The sequence below is a fragment of the Rhipicephalus sanguineus genome, chromosome 7, assembly GCF_013339695.2.
Source record: "Rhipicephalus sanguineus isolate Rsan-2018 chromosome 7, BIME_Rsan_1.4, whole genome shotgun sequence".
In the NCBI taxonomy this organism is placed as follows: Eukaryota; Metazoa; Arthropoda; class Arachnida; order Ixodida; family Ixodidae; genus Rhipicephalus; species Rhipicephalus sanguineus.
In genome coordinates this window covers 126144414-126162700 of record NC_051182.1, presented here as the reverse complement: position 1 = coordinate 126162700, position 18287 = coordinate 126144414, and the positions used below count along the sequence as shown (strand labels likewise).

The following is an 18287-nucleotide window of genomic DNA, read 5'->3' as shown; positions in this document are numbered from 1 at the left end:
ATCACAGAATTCTCGAAACTAAATTATCGGATACTTTAGAAAGAGAAACCAACAAAACGTTCAAATGGACAGACTGGGATAAGTTCCGTCAGAATAGGGCCGGAATGACGCACGAACCCATCACGGACATCAAACAATGGGCCGAAAAAGTTATGGCTGACGTCAAAGATGTTACAAAGACCGTGGCGCCAGAACTTCCCATCGATAAGATAGACAGCCGCCTGGTGCACATGTGGGAGGCCAAACGATCATTACAGGCCAGGTGGCAGAAACAAAGACACAACAGGAAGTTGAGGAAACGCAGTGCATTACTCAACAAACAAATTGAAGAACACTGCAGAACTCTTAGTAAACAGCAATGGGACGAGATCTGCAACACGATGGACAGACGGATTGGCACCGGTCACACGTGGCGCCTGCTCCGACATCTGCTAGACCCGACCAAGACCACGACAACACATAGGGAAACCATGCGCAGGATAATACACACACACACCAAGACCGAAGAAGAAATCCTCTCCGAGCTCTGCGACCGATACGCCCCTCAGAACCCAGTTATTCCACACGTGGAATACACGGGAAGACCCAACCCCTCTCTGGACAGAGACTTTGACGAGGCGGAAATCTGGGCCGCTCTGCAAAAGCTCAATAGCAAATCGGCCCCGGGACCGGATGGCGTAACCAATAAGGCCCTTCGTAACTTAGACAAAGAGACCATCTCCGAACTGACCAAGTACATCAACGAATGCTGGACCCGAGGATCCATACCTGACCAATGGAAAAGAGCGAAAATGGTGCTCATCCCCAAGCCCGGAAAACCCAAAATCTTGACAACCTTCGCCCTATATCCCTTACGTCGTGCGTCGGAAAGTTGATGGAACACGCCTTCCTCAGTCGTATCAACGCACACTTGGACGACATCGAAGCGTATCCAGACACCATGCTCGGGTTTCGAGCTCATCTCTCCACGCAGGATGCAATGTTGCAAATCAAACACCAGGTACTTGACAACAAGACAAGAGGTACCAGGGCCATTCTAGGATTAGACCTCAAGAAAGCCTTCGACAACGCAGCTCACGCAGCCATACTATGCAAGATGGCCACACTAAATCTAGGCAAGCGGGCGTACAACTACGTTAAGGATTTCCTCACTAACAGGAGTGTCTCGTTAATGCTGGGCAAACTCGCATCAGAGGACAGGAGTATGGGCAGCGTCGGCACCCCACAAGGCTCTGTCATCTCGCCGATGCTCTTTAATCTCGTTATGACCGGCCTCCCCGAACGCCTAAACGCCATAGAGGGAGTGCATCACGCCATATACGCAGACGACATTACGATTTGGGTATGCGAGGGAAGCGACGGAGAAATCGAGCAGCGGCTACAGACCGCGGTTGAGGTAGTGGAACAGTACCTCGTAGGAACCGGTCTTGTCTGCTCGCCAGAAAAATCTGAACTTCTCCTCTACCGCCCGACGCTTAAGGGAAGGCCCCCCAAGTGTTACATCCGGCATGTCGAGCACGAAGACATCTGCGTACGCACCAAAGAAGGAAACGAAATACCAAGGGTCAAGCAGATAACGGTGCTCGGACTCATCATAGAATCCAACGGCGCCAACGGAGCAACGATCAGGAATCTGGAGACTAAAATCACGAACACGATGAGGCTCATCAGAAGAATCACCAACAGACATCGCGGTATGAAGGAGGCCAGTGTCGTCCGACTCATACACTCCTTCGTCATTAGTCACATAACCTACGTGGCCGCCTACCACAACTGGTACACTGCAGAAAAGGCCAAGCTTAACATTCTAATTAGAAGAACACACAAGATGGCGCTGGGCCTTCCTGATAGCACAAGCACGGAACTTCTACTACAGCTGGGCATCCACAATACGCTCGAAGAGTTGATAGAGGCTCAACAGATCTCGCAACTCGAGAGACTAACCAGGACACGAACGGGCAGGAGCATCCTGGACAAACTGGGGATAGCCTATCACAAGCAGCACGGCGACAAGACATCCCTCCCAAGCTCGATCAGAGAAAAGCTCCAGGTGGCTAGCCTACCTAAGAACATGCATCCCGAACTCAATCAGGGTCGAAGAGAGAGTAGAGCCAGGTCTTTACTACAAGCATTCGGTAGGGACAAGGAAGCGCTGTTTGTAGACGCAGCAGAATACGCGGATCAACGTGCATTCGCAGTGGCAGTCCTCAACACTGATAAACAATTGGTCAGCTCGTGTAGTGTACGCGGAAAAAAACCCTGAGGCAGCGGAAGAAGTGGCGATCGCCCTAGCCATCGTTTGCCCCGGTTGCAGGTATATAATAAGTGACTCGCAGGCGGCGGTCAGAAATTATGCACAAGGCAGAATTTCGCCAGAGGCCGCGGCTATCCTCAAAGCGAACGCGAATTATATCACCTCTGAAGAGACGGAGGAACGACACATTATATGGTTCCCGGCTCATACGTCCCCCCACACCCCCGTACCCAACCTCAATGGAGAGGTCCATCGCGTAGCGCGAGGTCTCACGTTCCGCGCTCGTGTAGAAAAGTCCTCTCCAGGGGATGCAAATCCAGAGGAGGGCTGGACAGAGAGAGACAGAATGACTAGATACTGTGACATTACAAAATTTTATGAAAAATCCAGGTGTATTTATCCACCCCCAAGCCCCAAACTCGACAGGGCCCAATCGGTAGATTGGAGGCAATTACAAACCCAGACCTTCCCCAACCCCGTTCACCTCAGGAGGATATACCCAGACGTCTATTCAGACGATAACTGCAAATTATGCGGCTGGACTCACGCATCTCTTAGGCACATTCTCTGGGAATGCGCGGTTATAGGCGAAGAACATGCAGTCTCCCCAGATGAAGCTGCGGCGCGGTGGACGGCCGCGCTGCGCAGCTCAAACCTGCAAGATCAACTGTGGGCCATCCAGCAAGCCCGTGAGGCGGCGAGGAGACAGGGTCTCCGGTCCTCCTCGGGGGGCGGCCTAGGCCCAGGCCACGAATTTGCCGGAGTTCTGAATAAAGTTGTTACCACCACCAACTCGGCAACTGCATCACACACGCGACAGCAGGTGTGCTTCAAAGTGATCTCTTTCCAAACTGTTTTTTCATCGAGGGTCGCAAAGTGGGCTTCTTGGTAGATCATTAGAGCACTTGGTTGCAGTGCAAACTTGACACAACAACAAAAGAATTAAGGCACGAAGAAGGCACACACGCAGCACACACGCTGCACTTGTTGTTGCTAGTACACTGAAACTTGGATATAACAAACATGGATATAACGAAATATCGGTTATAACGAAGTAATGAAGAATAATCTTACAATACATACAGTGTTAGGAATATGCATTTATAACAAATTTTCGGATATAACGAAGTTATTTTCATGTAAGGTGTAACTTTGTTATAATGAGGCTTGAGTGTAGAGCTGCGTGTGTGTCTTCTTCGTGCCTCAATTCTTTTGTCCTTGTGTCGAGTTCGTGCTGCAACCAAGTGCTCTAATGTTTTTTAAGCATTTCACAGGAAATTATTTAGGTTTCAGTGCTAACACCTTGAGTACATTAAGCTATCAAATTATATCATTGCCAAAAACAGGTCTTATAATTTCCTAATGTCTCATTCATTTGGGCTTGTTTAGACTCGGTGCACTTTCGGCCTTACATTGCACTGTATCATGCATGCGCACCCATCTTTCAGTGACACTTCGAACACCTAAGTACTTAAAAAAAATCAAGTTCTTTTGCAGTTAGGTGCAGGAGTCTATAGGGGCTTTCCAATGTGTTTTCTATGTCTTCACCGTAATTTAGCATTTCTTTTATAAGAAGTGCCCCGATAGTTTTACTTCAGGATTTTCTTTGCTAGTATGTTTGCAAACAAAGCTTCGAACTTCCCTATGCGCTCTCATTAGTCAGCACTATAAAAGGAGGCTTGGAAAACGAGAAACATCAATAACAATAAAAACAACACCCCCATCACAACAGATGGCACCGATGCCTCTGAGTTTCCACACCATTTTTATGCGATGTCAGTACAGGCCTGGTTAAACAATACTTCACTGTGTTATATAAGAGTCAGAGACTTAGGAAAGCCAGAAGAATTGTTACAGTGCAACAGCCCAAGTATGTGAAGCACCTTGAAATCTGTGATACTACACCAAAATACATCCGTGCTGGTGAAACATTCTAAAAATAAATTTTTAACTTTCATTCTCGCTTGTAATAACTCACATGCTATCCCGAAGTTAAGTAAAATAGGAAAGACTGTTTTATCAGGTTAAACTGATTCAGCGTTTTTCATGTTAAGTGGTTTCAGTGCAGAACAAACGAGGACACAGGCAATGAAGGAACACAAGCTTTGCCTCTGTCCTCGTTCGTTTTGTGCTGAAACCACTCAACATGTTTAACTACATCCAACTCATCCAAATGTCAGCTCTTCGGCGTTTCTCGCCGAAGAGCTGACAATGTTCTGATGAATGTTCAACACAACATAACATCGTTTAGAACATCCATTTTTGTTATACTGCACACAGTTCTGGTTCCAGATTATTGTGACATGCTGATTTACTTTGTAAGTCTCTCAGTATGACAAAAAAAAAGTTTTGATCCCCAAAAGGCACATGAAATATTTTGTTTTAAAACTTACGCATTACACTAGAAACATAACTGCAACTTTGAAATCAGAACACAAGTATACATAAACTCGACAAGTTTCATCAAAATCAATCAAGAAATAAAGAACTGGTTTTAAATTTCCAAGTCCCCCCCCTTTTCAAGGTCTGGGCAGCCAACAAAATGGAAACTGCTCGTGAGATTACTTGCACTTACGATAGAGAAAGTTTGAAAGCAATGCGGCTCTGAAGCACGTAAAAGGGCAACGCATACCAAAGCTAGGAGACCGTATCCCTTCAGGGCTGCAGCAAGGTTGTACGTGTTGGTCTCCGACTTCAGAGTCTGCTGAAACTCCTGGATGAAGTACTGCAAGCGCAAACAGGACACATCACAGATGGAGTAAAGGCATTTGTTCATATTGACTCGGTCACTCTCATGCCCAAACTCAGAGAGTACAGAACTTAACTTTTTCTATTTCTTAAAACTTGAACAGCGCCTTCCGTGCAGACCTATTCAAGTCTATCAAGTATTAAAAGGAAATGTAGCTCCCTTTCATCATCTTCTCTTTTCTTTTCTCTTCTTTTATTTCATGACATAAGTATGGCAGAGTGTTAAAGAGAACACTCAATTACACAACACCAGTTTCAATTGCTACTCAGATTAGACGAGGAGGCAGGCGTAATGATCGTCTACCAATCGACGCATACTAAATGCATAAAAGATGGTTCACCTTGATAATATGTCAAGAAAGCCATATAAACAAGAAATGTAACAGCAAGGCAGGTCTATCTTACACTTTTTTCTTTTATGGCAATGAAGACTTGCATGGCTCCATATAATTGTATGGCTCTTATGGAACAACTATGTGAAGTGCAAAATGTAAAGCAGTCTCAATGATGTTCCTTACTTCGAATATATTCAAATGATCCTTCCTCTCTTTTCCGTCAGCAAGGGCAGCTGCAACCTGAAACACACACGAAATTAAATATCGTAAAATTGTTTTTCACAATACATGGCGATGCTGCAGAACTGGAAAAAAACAAATAGTACTACCGTATATGAAGTGATACTTTTGAACTGGAATTTTGTAAAACAACAAATCTGAGGAACTTCATAACACAACGTATTTCAATAAATTACCAAAAAATAAAATACTACTTCTCTATTTCAAGAATTTCAGAGATCTCCGAAGGTTTGGAGAATAAATCTTGCACCCAACCTCTTGCACACGACTACACTGTGCAAAATGGTCAACCATGCAGAAAAGTGAGCACAATACCTGCGCCACACAAGAACAGAAAACGGCATTAACCTCCCAGTGCTTCAAGATTCATTGCCGTTTGTAACAGTACTATCGATGCACCACGAAAGGCCACAAACCAGAAGAAGAATATACAGTAGACTCTCGTTAATTCAAACTTTTGGCTGATTCAAACAAATTAAAACTTTTTGGTTGGCCAGCTATGTTTTCAATGTATTTTAAAGCCGCTAAATTCGAACTACTCCATTGCATGAATTCGGTTAATTCATATTTTCTGGTAGTCCGAGCCGGAAAATATCCGCTGCCTTTGTGGCTTCTGCTGAGCATTGGTGTTTTTATGTCGTAACATTCGCACATAAAGCCAACTGCCTCCCTACAAAGCGGTCAAACGAGCCGAACCGTGCGCACCAACAATCGCATGTAGAATGAGGAAGAAAAAACAAAAAATTACACCATCTCCCGCAAAAGGGGACCATGAGGCGATGCGAAGCCGGAGCACTTGCACGATCGCGTTCCGCTGGCGTTCATTGGGCATGCTACCAACCTCGCGTCGTGGAACACGAAAAAGAACACTACGTGCGTCGTGCCTTCCCTCTAGCCTGGCCGTTAATTCTCACAGGGTGAGCGGGAAACGCGGTCAACAGGCGTGCGAGAGGGGGGCAGCGTAGGAGAGGAGAATGAGGGGGAGGGGACGTGCATTGTGCAGCAGAGTTTCGGCATGTCGAGCCTGCATTTCAGAGGAGTCAACCGAAGCAAGCGCTGGACTGAATGCGCGCAGCGCTCTACCACTTGAAGGAGAGGAGACTAGAGGAGGAGAGTAGCGCATGCGCCGCGAGAGCAGAAGTGAGAACGCAGGAGAAGCGCAAGCAGGTGCTGGTAGAGAAGTGGAGAGAGTAACGCGCAGCTGTTGGAGAGAGGGAAGGAGGAGAGTTGCGCATGCGTAGTGTGAGTGCAGACGTCCACGCCGCGGGACATACCCCCGAGCAAGAGATGCTTCGCATCTAAAAAACAAAAAACACGAGACGATCAGGCCTCGGTCTATCGTGTGTCGAACGCTTCTTGAGTCACTTTTGCTAGAGTAAACCAGTGTCGTCCGGAAAAGCGTACTAGGACTGCGAAGGGGCTGCAAGCTTCAGGAACACAGTACGTTTTGCTCCTTAACTACACACGCATATTTGCGCTTTGTAATAACAAGTACCAGTATGATCGCTGATGTTTAAAAACATTAGTCGAAGTCATTTAGGGTTGTCTACTACATTGCTGCGGCACTAAGAAACAATAAGCATAAAAACACAAGTTGGTATGCTGCCCCGAGTCATATGGTCTTTCAAGATGTAAAATCATGAAAAAATCAGTTTTTTTAAAACAGCATTTTTGTAACATACAGGCATTGCCGCAAGTAATGACCAAGTTTCTTACACCTTGGATTAATATTTCGGCCACAGGATCAATTTATACCACAAAAACAGGCTATATTCTAAATGATAAAAAAGCACAAAAATGGAGCTCTTGATGCTATGAGGCTGTTGAACGATGTATGCTGCAGCAGTACTCATGCAGGTTATATCCCTGATGCCTACTAGTCATCTAACAAAAAAATTTTAACATTTTGGGTTGCGTGAGGTTCAAAATTGGCATTATTTGCTTTTCCGCATTTTCTCAAAACCTGAGTTTTTGACTATTTGCAACCTTTCGGGAGTGGTCTTTCAGTAATCAAAGCACCTAGAATTGTAATTCTTGTTTCACTAGTGAGCTACATGAGTATTGCCCGCAAGGGTAGCAGCAGATTTTTGTATTTCAGTTTTAATGTTTTTTTAATTGTCTGTGCATTAAACAACTAACTAGCCACATCTTGAACAGAAAGCTTTGATATGCTGTATAATTCTTAATAGTTTGCACATCAAAAAAGTAGTATTCCTACACCTGTGAAGTTTATGTTTCCTAGTATCAGGCTATGTGCCTAAAGCAAGATTTCGATGAGTAGTTCTTGCTCCATTGTTCCCGGAAACAATGCTAATTAATTTTAGTCAACTTTGGAACAAATTGACATATTTGAAGAATAATTGCATATTTGGAATAAGCAAAGAAAACTAAACAAGACTGTGCTGTTTCATTAAATTTGGTAAAGGGAATCTTGATGATTTTTAAAAACCCATTTCCCCCCTTAAACAAACTTTCGATAATTTAAACAAAAGTCTGGGGCCCCCTCGAGCTTGAAGTATTGCGAGCCTACTGTAGAAGTAAGAGACATGACCAATAAGACATGAGAAGCCCACCGGAAGCAAATACAATAACAAGCAATATCAGTGCAAGCAACTTTCGAGGCACGAACAGTCACCTCTCGCAGAAACGACTCCAGTGCTGCCACTCCCAGAACCTTCATTTCCCGGTTGCCATGGTGACTCCAGTAGCCGATCTGCTTGTACAGAGTCTTGTACTCATCCAAGAGCAGCTGGCCGAAGAGAGCTGCATGCTTGGACAGCAAGATCAGGGCAGCTGGGCAAAGAACGACAAACGTAGAAAGGTTACGGTACGAACCATTTAATGACGATTGTCTCAGTCAATGAATATAGCACTGTCACTGATGAAGTGTTTCTTAAAGCAGTCTTGAACCACTTTTCCAAGTAACCATCGAATAACCTCAATATGAGAGTTTATTGCCTCACGAATCGATTGCTGCAAAAATTTCTCAATCCGTCAAGAACAAGCGGAGGTACAGAGATTTGTCTCTTGCTTTAACTGCTTTCCCTCTCCTCTCGTCTCAACGAGCGCGCTGGAAGCTACACAAGGAGGGATGGCACGAGGGAAAGAAGTTATGTCAGTGTGCGTCATGATCTTGAGTGTGTGTCATGAAACACAATTGATATCTCCTGTTGCGATTCAAGTGCACGCTAGTGTGGCTACTGTGTAATGTTAGCAGACTATGGAGCACAGCATTAACACCCCGTGGCAAGAAAAGAATCCGTTCCAAACGCCGCTACTGATTTATGTTTGCTTATTGGCCAATAGCATGCTATCTGTTGTGTGACGCCAAACAGTAGGCGCCGGCAGCTCCAAAGAAAGTGAGCCCAGGCCTCTGCATGAAAAGAGGGCGCCTGAGAAAATGGCAACTTTACACACCACTTCCAAACTCTGCCTGCCGTGCACAACCGCAAGATTTGGCTGGGTTGTTCGTAGCAGTGTCTGCTTACTGCAGGATGTGTTTTTTCAGCAAGCTCCAGGGGGGAGCGACTGGATGAGTAGTCAAGCAATGCTCGCTCACCTCTGGGGACATCGTAACGTGTCGTTGAAGGGTTCGGCACCAATGCATTCTTCACGAATGAGAACAGTAGAAAGTAATCGTCAGGTTCTGGAAAAAAAAAACAAAGCATAACAAGGACACACCGGGGTTCACAATATTCAGTTAACAGAACCCAAATAGTATCTTTGCTGCTGAGCGGAGTCTGTATAATGCGACAGCTGGATTTGCTGTGGTTGCAGCACAGCTGCAGCAAAAGAGTCCACCAAAAGTAAAACAAACAAACAAACAAAAACACGACAAACCATTTTCGTTACGGACAGTTTAAATTACGGAGATACCTCAGAGCGATGTGGGCTACGGGGTAGCCCGCAGTGAAGGAACCTGACTTAATTTGTGCTGCCCAGGTTTTATAATGTGGTAAGTTTTTATAACAAAAAAAAAAGGTGACCCAAACTTGTGCTACAAAAAATTACGTACAAACACGTAACAGACCGAAGCCAGGCCTTCACCTTCTGATGAGGTGTTGTTTATAATAAATAAAACATGCCTCCATGTATAACATGCAGTGCAAGGCATCTTGCACAAATGCTGTTGCGATCCGCCGACATCGAAATTGTCACTGCTGCCAGTAGTTACGACTAGATTGCACTATGCCAAGTGCCATATTCCGTGAATCAATGATCGGCGGTGAAGCGACACCGTACCTGTATCAAACCCAGTGCCAAAGCTGTGCAGGTAACCAGCCAAGCCTTGAAGGCAGCCGGCTAGAGTCGTCCTTTCCTTCCCTTCTCCCGATTTCTGCGAGGAGAAAGTGCACTTGGCAGATGACTTCACAGGCATGTTTGTTTGTCATCAATACACACATGACGAACAATAATGATATCTGTGGTTTAACGTCCCAAAACCACGATATGATTATGAGAGACGCCGTAGTGGAAGGCTCTGGAAATTTCGACCACCTGGGGTTCTTTGACTAGCACTTAAATCTAAGTACATGGGCCTCAAACATTTTTGCCTCCATCGAAAAGCATGACGAACAGGACTGTTTGTGATGCATGTATTGAAATCAAACAGTGGAGTGCTGCTGTAGTACACATTCAAGCGCACAGTACCGTGCCAAGCCACGGAAAGGCTTTAATGCTAAGTTATGGGGTTTTATGCGCCAATACCACGATACGACTCTGAAGCTTGCCGTAGTGGAGAGGACCATGGATCACTTTTGACCAGCTGCTGGTCTTTGACGAGCACCCGAATTTAAGCACACAAGCTTTTTTTGCATTTTGCCCTCGGCCGCTGTGGGTGAGAATCAGACCAGCACCTTAGTGCTAAGAAGTGCAGTGCCACAGCCACTCAATCATGGCTGCAAAGCCACAGGCACACTCACCCTGAGCATCTTCAACTCTCCGAGGTACAGGGAAAGGAGTTTGTCGCTGTACGGATTAGCCGCAGCCGGGTGGTGTTCGGCGATGACGCCCATGACGCACAGCACTTCGACCTTCACTGCACAGAACAAGACACAGCTCACTTTCGCTTCAAGGAAGAGATGACGACGAGGTTACATGCAATAAAGAAACGAGGGCAATAAGATATTGGTTGACGACGTTTCATCTGTCTCGATCTGCTCATCCCATCTTCTGCAATGTTAGACTTTACAGACACCTACAAGCTAGCCCAAGCTGGAATGTCTTTAGAGCGATAGCTCTACTACCCCAGGTACAAACCCAGGGAACGACTTTGTGTGTGAATCTGACCTTGAAGCTCGACCAATGTCAATTTCCTCCTCCTCCTCGCACGTGCGTCATAAAAGCAACGAACATGCGCAGCGTCGGTTTGTTCTCCTCTCTCGCGCACCCCTTTCCGTTGGTCAGCAGGAGCAACATGCCTCGAGGCCTCAGCTTCTGTCCCGTGACTCTCGCGCCATCAATACGAAGAGAAGTGGGGACAGCGTGTCGCTGGTTGCGGCGCGGGTCACTGCCGTGGCATGCATTCCGCGATAGTTTCTGCTATCGCTCGACAAGCTTGGTTTAACCGTGTTCAACCACGGCACTTTTCGTAGATTCATTATGACAGCCGTAAACAAGCTACATTAGAAAATTGCCACTTTACAATAAAATCGTAAAAATTTGACTCCCTCTGGGAGCAGTGCTGCTGACACGGCTAATCAGTGCTGTAAGCGCATACCTGTAGGAGTCATCTTCGACGGCTGCGACAGCAGGATGAAAAATCTATCCAGCAGGCCCCGAATATCCAGCTTTTCGCTAATGTCCAAGCCCTGACAAGATTCCAAGACCTGGCAAGAAATGGGAAGACAAGAAGAAAAAATAAACACAAGGATCTGAACGAAACTGCGGGCTTTACAAGGACTGTAATGAGAAACGTTTAAAGAGCTTATTTTAGCATTCCTCCGGTCAACACTTAGTTGTCACTCGAGAAAGTGAATGGCACTGCATAAATCGTGACGTAAATCACTAGTACCCACCCACTATCGAAGAGCGTTCAGACAAACTCTTCCATAACTCCACGAACTGAAGTTACGGAAGGGTTCGCATACTTTTTACTCCTGGTCTAATTCTGCTCCTCAAACCCCTTCTAGGTGAAAGCTCAGTGTTGAGGCCCATTTGTGAAAATGGGGGTAGGAGGACTATGACCAGGCTGACTCACCTTGGATAGCAGGACCAGAGCGGCACACCGCACCTTCGCTGCCTTGTCTCTGAATGCCAGCTGGGTACTGACATCCTGTGTGAAGTGGAAGAAAGAAAAAAAAAAGAAAAAGACAGAGTCCGTACATTTGTGTTGGTGCACTAGTGTGTCATTCATTCAAAACATGAGCTGCTAAAAGAATAGAAGATATGTTAAAAAGTCTGTCTGCCACTTTGTTCATCATCTCCAAGCGCAAATTATGACACACTGCTGATGAATTCATCAAACTGCCAATAATTTATTACAAAGCACTGAACACTTAAGAGAAAGTTAATGTCATAGGATGTTAAAGGTAAACATTCGGCAGAAGTCTGCCTGGTTGGGTGAAAGACTAAAGGCAAAAAGAGAAATCTCCAACCAGAAGGTTTATACGTCGGGTTTTTTTTTTTTTAAATAAACCTTCTGGTTGGAGATTTTTCTTTTTGCCTTTAGTCATAGGATGTTGCTTTGTGCATATCCTAGTGATACGTAATAATTACAGAGCAATGAAATACAAATCTAACATGCATGCAATCAATCATAACATGCTTTTTCTTAACAATAGTTGAATTATTAAATGGCAGTACTTGGACAAGTTAAATATTAGCTGCACCATCACGAGAATTAAATGCCATCAACTGTCATTAAATGCCATCAACTGTAGCGTCGCAACCAGTGATTATCTGCAGGAATATGCAGCACATAGGCAGCTACGTGAACCCGTCGAGTATCGACGAGAATTGAATTCACCCAATATTCACAGTCTATTGGATTTTTTGTTTTTGCCATCGACTGACGTGACTGGCGCAAGGAAATTGTGCATGCAGGTGTGTACCAGTGCTCGAAGGGTTAATGCAAGCCTCTTCATGCAAGAAGCGACTTGAACATAGTCCTGGCAACGATACAAACCTTCACAGCGACTGCATGGTCGGAGAGGTGTGACGGAACTTTTTCAAACCAGCTGGTGAGGAGCTGTAGTCCTTTCGCTTTGGCATCTTTCAGCTGAAATAAGTAGCAGTGAGGTTTCGAGCGCAAGTTACGTGATTGATGAAGTACGATTTGGTCATTTTACGCACCGCACGAACAACACTGCAATCACACAAACCAGGCATGCAAGCATTATGCACGCCTAGGAATGCATTACGCTGTCATGAAAGTTTCAAGTTATGACCGAAAAATTGGTTACAGATGTTATAGAGACGAGGGTCCAAAGTCAAAATAACTGCAGGGGGACCCTCATTAAAGAGTGATAACTTTAAAAAGAATGAGGAACAAGAACCAAGATTCGAATCCTTGTCGTTCCTAATGTATCTAGTTCACTGAAACATTTATGCAGTAAGTGAAACAGAGTGTGGATTTTTTTTAATTACAGCAAAACAACAGAAACACACTAAGCTGCTGCATAGCTAGCAAGTAAAAAATGTCAAACAGTTTCTCAACTGTACAAGCTTCAGTGTATACGTGCCTCACAGTGAACATGAAAAATTCCCTCGTGCATCGTGGGGAAGCTTGTTTTTTGGAACAGTAAACTGTCTTCCCTTCCCTTGCTCAGTGTATCTTGGATTAACAAAAAGAACAAAGGCCGGGAGAATAATCTTGATTTATTGATATCAAAAGTAAGGCACGTTATTTTTACACACATCTCCTTTCAGCAATAAACGTGAGGCGTACGACACAGTTTAACGTTACTTCGTAAACTTTCCCGACACAGCCTTACACAATTTTTTTTTTTACTTGTACTCCAATCTACGGACAATCTCGCAGCATCTATTATGCTTATAAGATCCACATCACTTTTAATACAAATGCTTTATACAAGTCATTCCTTGCTTGGTCCTGCAGTGACGACTTGTGTTATCGTGATGCTTTAGCTACTAACTAGAATGCAGCTTTGCATACGGTACATGTTGTATTTCAACAATAGCTTCGTGTCTTGTTGTTCTCCACTTGCTGTGTTGCTGCCGTTTTATCATACACTTCAACTTATATCACGTATGCCGAGTTGGATACTTTCGATTTTGTCTGTTTTCTGCTTTTATTTGGTGCATTTGTGATGCGGCCTGTAACCCACTCCCCTCTGTAACGGCCTTAAAGGCAGTGGCGATATAATACCTAAAACTAACTATAACAGAGTGGTCCGTATGATCGACGGTTAAGAGAGCAGTGAGTGATCGACCCACCTGTTCGCTGATGATGGATTTTTTCAGGTAGGCAACTAGGCTCTTTTCATCACTGACAAGCAGGGTCGTTATGTAACCTGCGTCAAACAAAACAGCCATTCAATATCTTCACTTCTTTATTTTCTTTGTTTAGAAAGCAAGCGCCGCGCGTCAATGTAAACAGCGACTGCTCGCAAGCGATCGAGTTTCGACGACAGTGGCAGTCGAACCTTCGTCCTTATCGGAGAAGGCCTGATCTTGGCAGGTACGGTCGACTTCTTCAACCAACGTCAGTGCCTCGTCCGGTCTTTCCGAGGCGTGAAGCTTCAGGAGTGCCTCGCGAATCTGTGCAGTCATTCTCGAAGTGCCTAGAAAGGATGGAGTCGAGAAACAACACCGCCACAAAGACACCGTCAGATTTTGGCAAAGTGGTGACTTAAGTACCGCAACGCTTTAACGCTTAGGAACTCACCGAGTGTCTACATGGGATGCCAAAAAGCAGCGCGAACGGTGCACCGCTTTTGAAGTTGATTGTAAGCTCCAATCCGGCTATCCGAAAGGTACGCCCAGTACGCCCATGAAGACACAGAGCCAACAGAGCTGGCGGGAAACCACGTGGGAAGCAAAAGTGAAAACAAAACAACGCAAAACATGGCCTCCAAGAGTGAGCAACGCGCCCGTTGGAAATCTCGGGCACCATGCATAAAGCAATAAGCGGGCGCGCCACACGAGTGTTCAAGAGATACAATCTCAAAATCAATATGATTGTACCTTGAACATATCAAATATTCCCATTTGACTATGGAATCCAAAAATACGTGATGACCACTGCACTGCATAAATGTCATAGATGTCATGTTGTACATTTAAAACGTTTCTCCAAAAGTGGTGAGCGAAGACCCTTTTCGGGTGCAAACACTGGGGCGAAACACGTGTGCGTCGGGAGCGCGCTGACAAACGTAAACAAACATGAGGATTAACGCGAAAACCCAGGTTTGGTCTCGGACTGTGGTCCTCGTTCCTTACCGAGAGCATCACGTCGCAAAGTACGTGTTCAAATTCTACGGCTTTGAAGGCAAAGTCGATCGTGATAACCTTTTATGACGCGCATTGCGATGAAACTGCCGCAGGTATCACGAATGGATGAAGGACCCGTACTTGCAAGAGATGACAGCTTCGGAACCTCTGTCCTTGGATCAAGAGTACGAAATGCAGAAGTCGTGGCTAGAGGACGAAGACAGTTGAGTATAACGAGATTTTACCGCTTCCTAGCGAAAACAGCCGTGAATCGCAGGTCGCGACAACTTATAATGCCTCTGACACTGATTTCCAGAATGCACGTTCATCATATTGGACCGGGAAACTTACGAGAGTGGCATGGATGAAGTGGGTTTGTATAAAACTCTGTGGTCGCTGTTTTTTCTTTCTTTGTTTGGTTCATTGCGATACTAAGGGTGTGGTCCGTTTCGGTAGATGCGATGATTGGCGACGTTAACTTGTTCTTCAACCACCAGGACCGACCCCACGACGCAGAAATCGAGGTTATGATTGCAGGTGCGTTGACCTTGCTGTTTTTACTGAAATGAAAGCACGTGACACATTGTTATCCGTATTTCTAACCATAGAGTCGTCACAACGCCGGAAAGGCCGCGGCAAAGAAGCGATTCACCTGATGATGAGATACGGTGGGTTACTTTTCGAGTTTTGCTTCTACAACGAAATGTCGTGTATAACAAATGATTCCTTATGGCATCGCCGATATCGTGTGCATCACGGAACGTGAGATTTACAACGAAGTGATCTGTATAGTGTATGGCTATAAATGTCGCACATAGCGCGCGAAAACGCGAGACCTGAGCTAGTATAGGAAAAGATGAAAGCACGTACCACACTGACACCTGGTTATTTGAAATACCAAGACAGTCTGAAAGTGCGAATAGCGTTATAACGGCACCCGAAACCAACTATTGCACATCGTGTATATGTATTGACAAAGTAATATGTTTACAATAAGTATTGGCATCGAAAATCTGCAGCATGCCTGTATTGAACGAGACCTCAAGAGACATTTCGCATTAGAGTGAAGATTCATGGCACGCAAGAACACCTACAGCTTACTTTGAGGCAGTATAAGAATGACGGGATACTTAGCATTGACATTAATATTGCAGACCGAATCTCCGCAACTGAAGAAATTGAGAAGCTGACACAGCCTCGGCATGCAAATTCAAATCCACGTGTTTGTTTTGGGAAAATTTCGGAACCTTCCCTTGTTCACAAGTTAGAACAATGCCAAATCTATAGATTCCTACAGTTCATTAAGACAAAGAATGCAGATCAGTATGTACTGTGCATTGCAGATAATGTTTTGTGCGCTTCTTGAAACAGACAGCGCCATCCTTTGCTACCACATCTTATTATCGAGGGAGACGTTCATACTCTCGTTTTGTGTTAAGATGATGTCTGGGCTGTGTCATGAAAGTTGAACCTTGCCTGACGTCAGAGTCTTGGCCTGACGTTTGACAAAACTGTTGACGTGCGTAGTCTATGCTGCACTTTTGTTGGTTATTGCCAGGTGTTGAAGAACTTCGCGTCACTGCTTTCTCGGCCAAGATAAAACTGAGCAACGAAGTCAGCCGAAGGTTGTTCGAGAACATAGGATTTTCTTTGGTGAGCAAAACCTGTATTTGGTGACAGTAATTAATATTTCTGCATTTTCAGGATTACTATAGTGGTCAGGTTTCTAAAATAACAATATATATTTCATCGTGGCTCCATTATAAAATGTTTGTCATTCGCTGCAGAGATAACATCGACTCAGTTTCGTACGAACTTATCGTTATCACATCGTTATCACTTTCAGCAGTTCCTTTTGCTTCCATTCCCTATTACTTAAACTTTACCCTCACGAAAAATCTCTCTCAAAAATATGACAAAAGCGTTGTTGCTTATCAGGCTCATGTCGCCTAGAATGTTTCTGCTTTGAGCCAAATGTTAGACACATCTATAACTTTAGACATCGTGGTAGGATGTCCTCTATGCCACAACAGCCGCAGTTAAATGGGGGCGAATTACAATGACAAAGCATTCGTGTGCATAGGTTTAGGTGCACGTTCAAGAATCCCGAGGCGTTTTAAATTAACCTACAGTCCCCCACTACGGCTTGCGTGCCTCATAAACACATAGTAGCAGTTTTGACACGGAAAACTGCAGAATTTAATTATTTTCAAATATTAAAGAGTGCTGCTGGAGCCAATGTTTCAAGGGAGTCCAATGTTTCGTCGGGAGGACTTGTCGAAAAGTTGGCTCCAGTAACGTTTCTTGTTTGACTGTTTCATAACGTTAAGCCTCCATCTCACCATGAACTACTGTATTTTTGGATCTAGACACCATCGTGACACCTTTTGAAATACCATTTGCTTCAGAGACGTTGTCTGTAGATAGATCTGCACTAAGTGCCTACATTATACCCCTTCAACGGATACGACTTCACTTATTTTCATTTTCTTTACAGGTATCGACGAGCAGTGTTTTTGAAGAAGCAACGTACCGCATTGAAGTGAATGACGAGTTAATGACCGTTCTGAATTCTGCCACACCAGATTACAGGCTTGAATCGTTACTTTAACTATATCATCTGTGTCTTTTGGTGTACATATGCTTTAACGTGACATGCAAATAAACTTGTACATGAAATACAGCTGAAACCTTTAGTTTATGGCGACAGCGAGGCCTAGCAGGAATGTTTATGGCGACAGTGAGGCCTAGTCTGCGTAGCAGGCAGAAGGTGCTCATGAGCGTAAGAAGAAATAGGCTTTATTGAGTAGAGTTGGCCGGCAGTTTGGTTATGGGGGCCTCAGGTGGCGGCTCGGAGTCCCTGGACTGGAGCGGCATCCTGGGCTGGCTGCACGGCCCAAGCTGGTCGTTCAGCTCTGAACTTTTGGGGACCTCCTCCCAGCGGCGCCGACGGAGAAGGTCGCACGCAGCCCTCGCAGCCGGGGCGGCTCAGAATAAATTTTATTTGAGCAAACTTGCGCACTGTAAATAATAATAATTGTTGGGGTTTAACGACCCAAAACCATGATATGATTATGAGGGACGCCGTAGTGGAGGACGCCGGAAATTTTGACCATCTGGTGTTCTTTAATGTGCACCTAAATCTAAGCACATGATTCTCGAGCATTTTCGCCTCCATCGAAAATGCGGCCGCCGCGGCTGGGATTTGATCCCGCCACCTTCAGGTCAGCAGTCGAGCACCATAACCACTAGACCACAGTGAAGTATGCGCACCGTAAATTATGATCGCTTGTTGAAATGGGCCCTGGGCGAGAAAT

The 18287-nt window shown here is 45.0% G+C and overlaps 2 protein-coding genes across 2 annotated transcripts in view; one reads left to right on the top strand and one right to left on the bottom strand.

The window, feature by feature from the left end:
- Nucleotides 1-14676, bottom strand: part of LOC119398985 (DNA-dependent protein kinase catalytic subunit) — a 223364-nt gene extending 208688 nt beyond the window's left edge. The window contains 12 exon segments of the mRNA XM_049417869.1: nucleotides 4887-4979; nucleotides 5521-5577; nucleotides 8213-8370; nucleotides 9137-9223; nucleotides 9820-9913; nucleotides 10500-10615; nucleotides 11297-11405; nucleotides 11777-11851; nucleotides 12704-12796; nucleotides 13975-14051; nucleotides 14184-14321; nucleotides 14426-14676. Coding sequence (XP_049273826.1) covers nucleotides 4887-4979; nucleotides 5521-5577; nucleotides 8213-8370; nucleotides 9137-9223; nucleotides 9820-9913; nucleotides 10500-10615; nucleotides 11297-11405; nucleotides 11777-11851; nucleotides 12704-12796; nucleotides 13975-14051; nucleotides 14184-14310 — 1086 coding nt within the window. The 5' untranslated portion in view covers nucleotides 14311-14321; nucleotides 14426-14676.
- Nucleotides 14677-14862: 186 nt separating this feature from the next.
- LOC119399845 (N-acetyltransferase 9-like protein) lies at nucleotides 14863-17672 on the top strand. The gene is made up of 7 exons (XM_037666709.2): nucleotides 14863-14999; nucleotides 15084-15193; nucleotides 15287-15343; nucleotides 15427-15507; nucleotides 15579-15638; nucleotides 16529-16623; nucleotides 17468-17672. Exons 1-7 carry the CDS (start codon nucleotides 14923-14925, stop codon nucleotides 17579-17581), a joined length of 594 nt encoding a protein of 197 aa, XP_037522637.1. The 5' UTR covers nucleotides 14863-14922; the 3' UTR covers nucleotides 17582-17672.
- Nucleotides 17673-18287: the final 615 nt, after the last annotated feature.

Coding starts and splice junctions, on each gene's coding strand:
- LOC119399845 (XM_037666709.2), top strand. CDS start 14,923: ATGAGGATTAACGCGAAAACCCAGGTTTGGTCTCGGACTGTGGTCCTC. Junction 15,000..15,083: donor CGAGAGCATCACGTCGCAAA/GTACGTGTTCAA, acceptor AAACTGCCGCAG/GTATCACGAATGGATGAAGG. Junction 15,639..16,528: donor TCACCTGATGATGAGATACG/GTGGGTTACTTT, acceptor GGTTATTGCCAG/GTGTTGAAGAACTTCGCGTC.